Raw genomic sequence first — 12,475 nt, 5'->3', positions numbered from 1 at the left:
AACATCTTGGCCATGTTCTGTTATAATCTCCACCCGGCACAGCCAGAAGAGGACTGGCCACCCCTCATAGCCTGGTTCCTTTCTAGGTTTCTTCCTAGGTTTTGGCCTTTCTAGGGAGTTTATCCTAGCCACCGTGCTTCTACACCTGCATTGCTTGCTGTTTGCGGTTTTAGGCCGGGTTTCTGTACAGCACTTTGAGATATCAGCTGATGTACGAAGGGCTATATAAATACATTTGATTTGATGGTAGGCATGCTGGTTAACTTCTTTGGGGTAGGGGGCAGTATTGGGTAGCTTGGATGAAAAACGTGCCCAAATTAAGTTGCCTGCTTCTCAGCCGTAAAAGCTAGAATATGCATATAATTAGTAAATTTGGATTGAAACACTCTGAAGTTTCTAAAATGGTTTGAATGGTGTGTGTGAGTATAACAGAACTCATATGGCAGGCAAAAACCAGAGAAAAATCCAACCAGGAAGTGGGAAATCTGAGGTTTGTAGTTTTTCAACTCGGCCCCAATTGAAGATACAGTGGGATATTAGTTATGTTTCACTTCCCAAGGCTTCCACTAGATGTCAACAGTATTTAGAACCTGTTTTGAGGATTCTACTCTAAAGGATGGGCTCATAAGAGCTCTTTGAATGAGTGGTCTTGCAGAATGCCACAGCCTCGGTCTGGCGCGCTCATGTGAAAGGTAGCTACGTTCCACTTCATTTGTACAGACAAAGGAATTGTCCGGTTGGAACATTAATGAAGTTTTATGTTAACAACATCCTAAAGATTTATTCCATACTTAGTTTGGCATGTTTCTACGGGCTGTAACGGAACTTTTTTAACCTTTCGTCCAATGTTTGGCACGACCTGAACACGCTTTTGGGATTTGTTTACCAAACACCCTAACAAAAGAAGATATTTGGACATAACTGATGGACATTATCGAACAAATCAAACATTTATGGTGGAACTGGGATTCCTGGGAGTGCATTCTGATGAAGATCATCAAAGGTTAGTGAATATTTCAAATGCTATTTCTGAGTAATGTTGACTACCCAATATTGCGGGTTTCTTTTTGGCTGCTTTGTTGTCTAAAGGCTACACAGATTATTGCATGGTTGGCTTTCTCCGTAAAGTTTTTTTGAAATCTGACACAGCGGTTGTATTAAGGAGAAGTTCATCTAAAGTTCCATGTATAATAGTCGTATCTTTATCAATGTTTATTATGAGTATTTCTGTAAATTGATGTGGCTCTCTGCACAATCACCGCATGTTTTAGAACTACTGAACGTAACGCGCCAGATTTTTTTATATAAATATGAACTTTATCAAACAAAGCATACATGTATTGTGTAACATGAAGTCCTAGAAGTGTAATCTGATGAAGATCATCAAAGGTTAGTGATTCATTTTATCTCTATTTCTGCTTTTTGTGACTCCTCTCTTTGGCTGGAAAAATGGCTGTGTTTTTCTGTGTTTTGGTGGTGACCGAACATAATCGTTTGTCGTGCTTTCGCTGTAAATCCTTTTTGAAATCACACACTGTGGATGGATTAATGAGAATTGTATCTTTAAAATGGTGTAAAATACTTGTATTCTTGCGGAATTTTAATTGTGAGATTTTTGTTGTTTTGAATTTGTTGCCCTGCACTTTCACTGGCTGTTGCGGAGGGGTTCCACAGGTTATGGCACACTTAACCAGCATGTCTACCACAGCATTCTGTAGCGATAAGGCATGTTTTTCAACAGTACAATGATCCAACACACCTCCAGGCTCTTTAAGGGCTATTTGACAAAGAAGGAGAGTGATGGAGTGCTGCATCAGGTGACCTGGCTTCCACAATCACCCAGGCTCAACCAAATTGAGATGGTTTGGGATAAGTTGGACCGCAGAGTGAAGGAAAAGCAGCCAAAAAGTGCTCAGCATATGTGGGAACTCCTTCAAGACTGATGGAAAAACATTCCAGGTGAAGCTGGTTGAGAGAATGCCAAGAGTGTGCAAAGCTGTCATCAAGGCAAAGGGTGGCTACTTTGAAGAATATAACATGTTTTTTGATTTGTTTAACACTTTTTTTGATTACTACATATGCATTATTTCATAGTTTTGATGTCTTCACTATTATTCTACAATGTAGAAAATAGTAAAAATAAAGAAAAAGCCTTGAATGAGTAGGTGTGTCCAAACTCTTGACTGGTACTGTATATTCTAATGTTACCTAAATTTTAAAACACATTCATGAACACAAACAAATTATTATTTTAGTGATAGCATATATGAAATGTATTAATACACTGTTACAATGTTGTAGTCAGAATGACTGCTCATTAGTTTGAAGGGGAATCCCTCGAGGCCCAGCAGTTCTAATGTTAAAAAAATAAGTAAAATGGAACAGGACAATCTAATGGTCAGAACCTGGTAACATTAAGATGTAGGATCGGACATAAAGTTGAAGTCGGAAGTTTGCATACACCTTAGCCAAATACATTTAAACTCAGTGTTTCACAATTCCTGACATTTAATCCAAGAAAAAAATCCCTGTTTTAGGTCAGTTAGGATCACCACTTTATTTTAAGAATGTGAAATGTCAGAATAATAGTAGAGAGAATGATTTATTTCAGCTTTTTATTTCTTTCATCACATTCCCAGTGGGTCAGAAGTTTACATACACTCAATTAGTATTTGGTAGCATTGCCTTTAAATAGTTTAACTGGGGTCAAATATTTTGGTTAGCCAAACACAAGCTACAAGCTTCCCACAATAAATTGGGATAATTTTGGCCCATTCCTCCTGACAGAGCTGGTGTAACTGAATCAGGTTTGCTGGCATCCTTGCTCGCACACGCTTTTTCAGTTCTGCCCACGAATTGTCTATATGATTGAGGTCAGGGCTTTGTGATGGCCACTCCAAGATCTTGACTTTGTTGTCCTTAAGCCATTTTGCCACAACTTTGGAAGTATGCTTGGCGTCATTGTCCATTTGGAAGACCCATTTGCGACCAAGCTTGAACTTCCTGACTGATGTCTTGAGATGTTGGTTCAATATATCCACATAATTTTCCAGCCTCGTGATGCCATCTATTTTGTGAAGTGCACCAGTCCCTCCTGCAGCAAAGCACCCCCACAACATGATATTGCCACCCCCGTGTTTCACGGTTAGGATGGTGTTCTTCGGGTTGCAAGCCTCCCCCGTTTTCCTCCAAACATAACGATGGCCATCATGGCCAAACAGTTCTATTTTTGTTTCATCAGACCAGAGCACATTTCTCCAAAAAGTATGATCTTTGTCCCCTTGTGCAGTTGCAAACCGTACTCGTACTTTTTTATGGCGGTTTCAGAGCAGTGGCTTCTTCCTTGCTGAGCCGCCTTGCAGGTTATGTCGATATAGGACTAATTTTACTGTGGATATAGATCATTTTATACCTGTTGCCTCCAGCATATTCACAAAGTCCTTTGCTGTTGTTCTGGGATTTATTTGTACTTTTCGCACCAAAATACATTCTAGTCTAGGAGACAGAACGTGTCTCCTTCCTGAGCGGTATGACGGCTGCATGGTCCCATGGTGTTTATACTTCCTTACTATTGTTTGTACAGATGAAAGTGTTACCTTCAGGCATTTGGAAATTGTTCCCAAGGATGAATCAGACTTGTGGAGGTCTACAATTATTTTTCTGAGGTCTTGGCTGATTTCTTTTGATTTTCGCATGATGTCAAGCAAAGAGGCACTGAGTCTGAAGGTAGGCCTTGAAATACATCCACAGGTCCACCTCCAATTGACTCAAATGATGTCAATTAGCCTATCAGAAGCTTCTAAAGCCATGACATCATTTTTTTGAATTTTCCAAGCTGTTTAAAGGCACAGTCAACTTAGTGTATGTAAACTTCTGACCCACTGGAATTGTGATACAGTGAATTACAAGTGAAATAATCTGTCTTTAAACCAATGTGTGAAAAATGACTTGTGTTATGCACAAAGTAGATGTCCTAATTGACTTACCAAAACTATAGTTTGTTAACAAGAAATGTGTGGAGTGGTTGAAAAACAACATTTAATGACTCCAACATAAGTGTATGTACATTTTCAAATTCAACTGTAAACATAATTTCAATGACTAATTTCTATGAACAGTGGGGGGTGGGGGAGGTCACCAAATTAACTGGGAATACATTACATAGGATGAAGAAACAAAAGTCCGAGCTGCAGCTCCATACTACTTGTCGGACATAGACATGCTGGGGTGGGATTGGGTCCAAGGGTGGCTTTTGAACATTTCTTTGGATTCCTCATGTCTAATTCATTGTTAGAAAAAAGTTTGGCCCATGTCGGATGTTAGGTACCACATTTATTTAATATTAGCTGAATCTTATAAATTAAAGTGGCCATCAATTAGCTTAATTTCTCAGAGATCTAATTATATTTCAACAAAATAATGTTGCAGGAATGCTACTCATCTGTTTCTAACAGAAACCATTTCAGGAAAATCTGCGATAGTTGGTGTCTAAATTATGTTTCTTCGAACCTCCACGAAGACCAAGCTCTGTGATGGGATGTGATAAAGAGTCTTTAATCTCCTTCCTATCCACCAAGGGGTCAGATTACGACTTCAGTCAACCTGGCACATCAGTCCTCACTAGCCACAATCACAGTCCACAGAAATCCCAGTCACAGTCCTCACAAACCATAATCACTCATCTCTTTCATTCCCCCCAATGATCATCATCATCATATTGCATGACATTTATACGTTAATTGTATTTGATTGGGGATGGACTCAGTCTGTGGATGCAGTCGTATTACCTCCTCCTCTCTGGCTTTGGCTGATAGTGGAAGATGTATTTGGTGGGAATGATGATTCAGAGGCCAGTTTAACACAGTGGGAAACAAATAGGAACACATATCTATTTGGAAGACAAGGGGGTGGAGAGAGGGAGAGAGAGGGATAAAGGGGGTTGGAGGAAGGAATGGAGTAGGTGGGAGAGATATAAGGGATTGGTGAGAGGGATGGACAAGGATGTGAAAGAGGTTAATGAAAAGGATGGAGAAAAGACATATGGAGGATGGATGAAAGATTAAGGGTTGTGTGAGAAATGTAACAGATTGGAGGGAACCATGAAAAGATGGATGAAGGACAGAGAGATGGTTAGATGGAGGAATTAAGAAAAGGGACTTGCAGGAGCAATTATGATTAAGTGCCTTGCTCAAGGGCACATCAACAATCAGCTTGGGGTTTCAAACAAGCAACCTTTCCGTTACTGGCCCAATGCTCTTAAACGCTAGGCTAACTGCCGCCCCCAGAGATGATTGAATGGATGAAGAGACTGCTTGATTGTTGGTCTGGGTGTACAGACACACAGCTGTGTGATCAACACACCCACGGCCGAAAAGCTTTCAACAGCGACCTCAACAAGACCTGGTCACAGTGTTCTAGAATGACCTCCCAACACAAGTTAACACCATCCCCCTCTGCTCTCCACCCATAACACCATCCCTCTCTCCTCTCTTAACCTTCGCCAGAGAGAAACGGTAAGCTGGTATTTAGCAATGGGGGGAAAAAACACGGTGGCTTCAAACGCGTCCCCTGATCTTTCTGTTCTTATGCTCGCCACGGGGAATAAGGCAGGGAAGAGGGGTAGGCAGAGAAGGGAGATCGGGAGGGAGCCCTCAATGAAAGCGTGTCACTTCCTGGCTAATTACCAGGCCACATTCCCATGCTGGGTTTGAAATGCCACGCCTGTGTTTTATCTCTGCTCTGTACAAACGCTTGGTGGGCTGAGGGAAGGAAGTATGGAGGGAAGAGAGAGAAGGGAAGAGGAAAGAAAAATAGGGAAAAGAAGAGGTGCACTAGGAGGGGAAGGGAAAATTAGGGAACTGGAGACTCAGAAGGGCAGCCGACTACTGTACCTCAGGCTCGCTTGCTTATATCATCTATGATAGTGCACTCTGTCTGTTGCTCTCTCTCCTACCTCTTTCTGTCTCTTTGTCTCTCATTCTCATTCCCTCTTTTTCCCATAGCAGTCTCTGGGGACACACTTATTTATATAAATATATATCAGCCCACCCAGGGGTCACCGCACTCAGAGTCTATAGTATATTGAGATCTCTACATAAACCCCACTCTGATATACAGAAATTGTATAGTATATTGCCTACCCCTTACCTGTGTGAAGAATGGTTCGTAGATCTCCACTCCCTTGTCGGAGCCTTGTGAGAGGACGTCTCGTCCGCGGTGCCAGCTGTAGCGGACTGGGGGGTTGGAGTTGGCCACGCAGCGTAGGAACACTGTCCTCTCGTAATAAAACTGTTCTTTAGCCTCTCCTACACTCTGGTGCACCGTCACTAAAGGGTCATCCAGGTCTGGAGACAGAGAGGAACAGAGGAAGAGGAGAGGTAAATCCATTGATGAAACAATGAATCAATGAATGAATCAGTCCATCATGCATTCAGATGTACGACTGACTAGGTTGCCCCCCTTTCCCTCAAAATCCACCGTGCAAGTAATGAATCCATTGAGAAATCAATTGAATGGCTACCTAACCAATATGACATTTGTATTATTGATAATTAACACGCATATCATACTTTATTCAAAAAATCAATCAAATAAATAAAATCAATCAAATAAATAATCAATCAAACGGTTCCATTACCATAAACAAGAAAGACACATTCAACATAAATGTAGTCGTATTGCATATCTGTCACCTGCAGGCAGCCTAATACAGTGCCTTGCGAAAGTATTCGGCCCCCTTGAACTTTGCGACCTTTTGCCACATTTCAGGCTTCAAACATAAAGATATAAAACTGTATTTTTTTGTGAAGAATCAACAACAAGTGGGACACAATCATGAAGTGGAACGACATTTATTGGATATTTAAAACTTTTTTAACAAATCAAAAACTGAAAAATTGGGCGTGCAAAATTATTCAGCCCCTTTACTTTCAGTGCAGCAAACTCTCTCCAGAAGTTCAGTGAGGATCTCTGAATGATCCAATGTTGACCTAAATGACTAATGATGATAAATACAATCCACCTGTGTGTAATCAAGTCTCCGTATAAATGCACCTGCACTGTGATAGTCTCAGAGGTCCGTTAAAAGCGCAGAGAGCATCATGAAGAACAAGGAACACACCAGGCAGGTCCGAGATACTGTTGTGAAGAAGTTTAAAGCCGGATTTGGATACAAAAAGATTTCCCAAGCTTTAAACATCCCAAGGAGCACTGTGCAAGCGATAATATTGAAATGGAAGGAGTATCAGACCACTGCAAATCTACCAAGACCTGGCCGTCCCTCTAAACTTTCAGCTCATACAAGGAGAAGACTGATCAGAGATGCAGCCAAGAGGCCCATGATCACTCTGGATGAACTGCAGAGATCTACAGCTGAGGTGGGAGACTCTGTCCATAGGACAACAATCAGTCGTATATTGCACAAATCTGGCCTTTATGGAAGAGTGGCAAGAAAAAAGCCATTTCTTAAAGATATCCATAAAAAGTGTTGTTTAAAGTTTGCCACAAGCCACCTGGGAGACACACCAAACATGTGGAAGAAGGTGCTCTGGTCAGATGAAACCAAAATTGAACTTTTTGGCAACAATGCAAAACGTTATGTTTGGCGTAAAAGCAACACAGCTGAACACACCATCCCCACTGTCAAACATAGTGGTGGCAGCATCATGGTTTGGGCCTGCTTTTCTTCAGCAGGGACAGGGAAGATGGTTAAAATTGATTGGAAGATGAATGGAGCCAAATACAGGACCATTCTGGAAGAAAACCTGATGGAGTCTGCAAAAGACCTGAGACTGGGACAGAGATTTGTCTTCCAACAAGACAATGATCCAAAACATAAAGCAAAATCTACAATGGAATGGTTCAAAAATAAACAGATCCAGGTGTTAGAATGGCCAAGTCAAAGTCCAGACCTGAATCCAATCAAGAATCTGTGGAAAGAACTGAAAACTGCTGTTCACAAATGCTCTCCATCCAACCTCACTGAGCTCAAGCTGTTTTGCAAGGAGGAATGGGAAAAAAATTCAGTCTCTCGATGTGCAAAACTGATAGAGACATACCCCAAGCGACTTACAGCTGTAATCGCAGCAAAAGGTGGCGCTACAAAGTATTAACTTAAGGGGGCTGAATAATTTTGCACGCCCAATTTTTCAGTTTTTGATTTGTTAAAAAAGTTTTAAATATCCAATAAATGTCGTTCCACTTCATGATTGTGTCCCACTTGTTGTTGATTCTTCACAAAAAAATACAGTTTTATATCTTTATGTTTGAAGCCTGAAATGTGGCAAAAGGTCGCAAAGTTCAAGGGGGCCGAATACTTTCGCAAGGCACTGTAGAGGTGAAAAGTGGGGGAAAGAGTAAGACAAGCTCGACAGTGAAACAGAGGCCCAAACACGCACGCACACACCCAGGCTGCACACACAGACTCTCAGATCTCCGGCCGCCACATGAACCCCAGGATCAATACATCCCCTTGACTTTCCTAATCGGTGAGCTAGCATGCACATCCTTCAACGTGAAAGTCCTGTAAGAGACAGACATGGGAAAGGGCCGCACATTTTTTTTTCTCTAATATCCTGCGCAAACACTTCCCTGATGCGCATCCCTCTTTTAAGATACTATTTAGTTGCCCTCTTGTCCATAACAGGAGACCAGTAAATGAATATCGCTGTTTCCTCGCTCCCATTTCCCAACACATCAGAGGGAAGTTTTCCCCATCTGTCTGACAGTTAGCTATTTGAGCAAAATCGCTCGCCGTTGATTAAAACGGATTCAAAGTTAATCATCTCACTCGCCTGACGATTAAAGCCTTTGGCAAATGGGTGTTCATCATAACTCTGTCTGTCTTTTAGCATGCTAATGCTCACCTTTTTAAGATCATGTCAATGAAACGTAAAGGGGGCTAGTCCATTTCCCCTTTTCATCTCCCTCTGAGATGCAATCAGTATCTCAACGCAAGCGAACAGGCAATTTAAATGGAATTGATTAAGGAAAAACCAATGCACGTTATCCCCTCATGCTAAAATACCCTAAACGATTACGGATGACCTTATGTGCTTATCTCTCAATCTCAATCTCCATGTACAACTATTTTCATTCCACTGCTTAAACGTTTGCTGAGAAAACGATATTAGGCATTGAATTGGAGAGGTTAATCAATGGACACATGCCTTGAATTCAGACTGTCAGTATCGTCCTGTCCTCCCTCGGAGTTAAACCCCAGGACCTATTTAGGGAGCATGCTGGCCGCACCGCACACACCAGGGTTTTTTTCTGGAACAAAAATGGGTTTCGGTGGTGGGCATGGCAGGGGGCGTGGAAAAGGGGAAGGTCAGTGGTCGGCCCAGGCTACATTTGAGGCCCTAATCTTGGTGGTGTAGTAAAAATGTTGAATTTTTAAGCAAATTTTCTACAATTCTACAAATTTTGCCATGGAGCTGAAAGACATTTATGCAGTTTAAAAGCAAATTTCCTGCAATTCTACACATTTTGCCATGCAGCTAAGATAAAATGTTGCAGTTTTAAAGCTAATTTCCTGCGATTCTATGCATTTTACCATGGCTAATGCTGTGTTTGCCATGGCTAATTCATTGTTTTTTAATTCATTTCTATATATCTGGTTTTAGTCATTTAAGTTTACATTTCAAGAGTTTTTCCATCCCAAAAATTAATTAACTCCAAAAATATTATTATTATTATTTATTTTTTACACGGTTTGGCCCAAGGATTACAGTGGCAGAAAAATCCCTGCACACAGACACGGACCAGAATGCTGATTCCTCAGTTACATGCTCTAGCCTACAGCACCTTAATCAAACCCCAGCAGTGGTCAATACTTCATCCAAAAGCCATTACATTACTCTCTCTGTGTGTGTGTGTGTGTGTGTGTGTGTGTGTGTGTGTGTGTGTGTGTGTGTGTGTGTGTGTGTGTGTGTGTGTGTCATTACATTACAGAGGCTCAGCTCAGGTATGGGCAGCAATTATCTCTGGGAGAAGAGAGACTGACAGCCATGCCGAGGAAAAGACAGAGCGATTGACTGCAAACGTTTTGGCTGTGCACATTACTCTAAATAAATACACTGATTCATTATGTAGAAGAAGGGAGGATGGCGTTGGTATTTGTGTGAGTGTGCGTGTGTGTATGTGGGGTGTGTATTCACACGTGTGTAGGTATGCAAGCTTGTGTGTGCGTGTATGTGTGTTTGTGTATGAATCCCACATCTTATCTCCAGCTCTTCCCTGGTTCCCCTCCACTCAATTTAGGGAGTGTGACGGAAAGGCAGTGATTCAGAAGGAGACGTATCGTATCTACCCTGGGATGGATACACGTGTCTCTGAATGCACAATCTGATTGGGGCTTGTCAACTATCCTGTTAATGAGAGCGGGGGTGGCTAGTAGATGTGTATATGTGTGTGTGTGTGTGTGTGTGTGTGTGTGTGTGTGTGTGTGTGTGTGTGTGTGTGTGTGTGTGTGTGTGTGACAGACGGACAATTTGGGAGGGGAGGCGGAACTATTTATAATCAAATGTATGCACGGAGGAAGTGGATTGATGCTAGGAGCACAGTGTGGAGAGATAAATATGAATATATGGAAATGTACGCACTGGATAAAAATTGGATGAATTTCAAACAAAATTCCACCTTCACCATCCGTCCTCTCTCTCTCTGCTGTGAGGATGTTACTTTGCATGTCGCTCTTGTGCAATTTCCTTCAGGAGTCACGCTCTGATGATTGTGAAGCTTAATGTACAGAGCCCAGAAGAGGTGTGTGTGCATGCGTGTGTGTGTGTGTGTGTGAACACTGTGGTATAGGCTCCGCTACAGAGTTGTTAGGGTTTGTAATTGCAGGTTTAACGGGTGGTTCCCAGGCAAGTAAATCTGTCCATGTACAGCTCAAAGCTCCGTGGCACCAAGTGAACCTTTTATTACGTCACCGGCCGCTCTCACTCCCACTAAGCACATAGTCTTGACCAGAGTCGCAACACAATGTCTTCCTGTTTCAGATGCAAGTGAGTGAGAGAGAGAGAGAGAGAGAGAGAGAGAGAGAGAGAGACTGGAAGAAAGTGAAAGTGAAGAGAGAGCGAGAGAGAGAGACAGGGGAAGAAAGTGAAAGAGAGAGAGAGAGACAGGGGAAGAAAGTGAAAGAGAGAGAGAGAGACAGGGGAAGAAAGTGAAAGAGGGAAAGAGAGAGACGGGAAGAAAGTGAAAGAGAGAGAGAGACAGGGGAAGAAAGTGAAAGAGGGAAAGAGAGAGACAGGGGAAGAAAGTGAAAGAGGGAAAGAGAGAGACAGGGGAAGAAAGTGAAAAAGGGAAAGAGAGAGACAGGGGAAGAAAGTGAAAGAGGGAAAGAGAGAGACAGAGCTAGAAAGTGGGCAAGAGGGAAAGACAGACAGACAGACAGACAGACAGACAGACAGACAGACAGACAGACAGACAGACAGAATGGAGTGGGTGGTGATGGCATGTCATATCGTTTACTCAAGCACTGTACATTAGATATGACAAATGAGTCATACAAACTCTTCTGCAGGCAGGGACCATGGAGCATGTTAATGATGGCGGTTCTCTAGTGGAGGTCCACATTAAATTACAAGGATGCTAGTGTACACTTCATACTTCATGCTTTCACGACTATCTGGTTGATTTCATCAGTACTACAGTACAGTAGATTACTTTGGTAATAGTCATTGAGAAACTAGAACACAGACATTGGATGCTAGCTATTCAAGATGAATATGAAAAAACAATGATATTTACCAAAATATTGTGTTTGTCAAATGGGCTGACTAGAAGGTTTGTATTAAAAGAGAAAGCATAAAGACTAAAGCAGACAATTATCACTTCAAAACCTGAAACACATTTTCTTTCATGTCCATTCTCCCGAAGATACACACACATCTCTCTCCCACCCCCCTCTCTCTATCCCCCTGTCTCTTTCTCCCTCCACACCTCTTTTTCCCTCTCTATCTCCCTCCCTCCTTCTCTCAATCTAATCTGCACCAGTCATTTGGAAGGGAGAGAGAGACAGAAAGAGAGAGAGAGATCAGAACACCCATGAGGCTTTGAGTCCGTCAGCCCATCGTGTCAGAGGGCTGTGGATTAATTTCACCCTGTTGCCGTGGCACTAATCATTTATCCCAGGTTGATTACAATGCGGTGCCAATCGACCTCCCTCAAACTGTTGTGTTTATCCTTCCACGGGTAGAAATATTCTCATTATGTCTAAGATAAGCAATTTGCTTTCAATCTCTGCTAAGAGAAAGGGAAGGAGAAAGGGGGGGGGGGGGGGGGGAACGTGCAAATTGCAGGCATCCAGATGCCGGGTTAATGAGGTGGTAGATCCAGTGGCTGTCTACTGCAATCATCCCCTCAGTATGGGGCGGAGCGTCCTCTGCTCTCATTGCAAGGGGATATTTTGGTGGATGGTGGAGCGAGAGAGAGTCGTGGATGAGTGTTATCAGTGAGAGCAGCTATTACC

The 12,475-nt window shown here is 42.2% G+C and overlaps 1 protein-coding gene across 1 annotated transcript in view; it reads right to left on the bottom strand.

The window, feature by feature from the left end:
• The window catches only part of LOC110529233 (MAM domain-containing glycosylphosphatidylinositol anchor protein 2), a 364,546-nt gene that overhangs the window by 190,948 nt on the left and 161,123 nt on the right, over nucleotides 1-12,475 (bottom strand). The window contains exon 4 of the mRNA XM_036985374.1: nucleotides 6,148-6,344. Within this exon, the coding sequence (XP_036841269.1) occupies nucleotides 6,148-6,344 (197 nt within the window). The remainder of the gene's footprint in view (nucleotides 1-6,147; nucleotides 6,345-12,475) is intronic.

Source organism: Oncorhynchus mykiss, chromosome 8 (genome assembly GCF_013265735.2).
Source record: "Oncorhynchus mykiss isolate Arlee chromosome 8, USDA_OmykA_1.1, whole genome shotgun sequence".
Classification (NCBI taxonomy): domain Eukaryota; kingdom Metazoa; phylum Chordata; class Actinopteri; order Salmoniformes; family Salmonidae; genus Oncorhynchus; species Oncorhynchus mykiss.
This window is presented reverse-complemented; position numbering and strand designations above follow the sequence as displayed.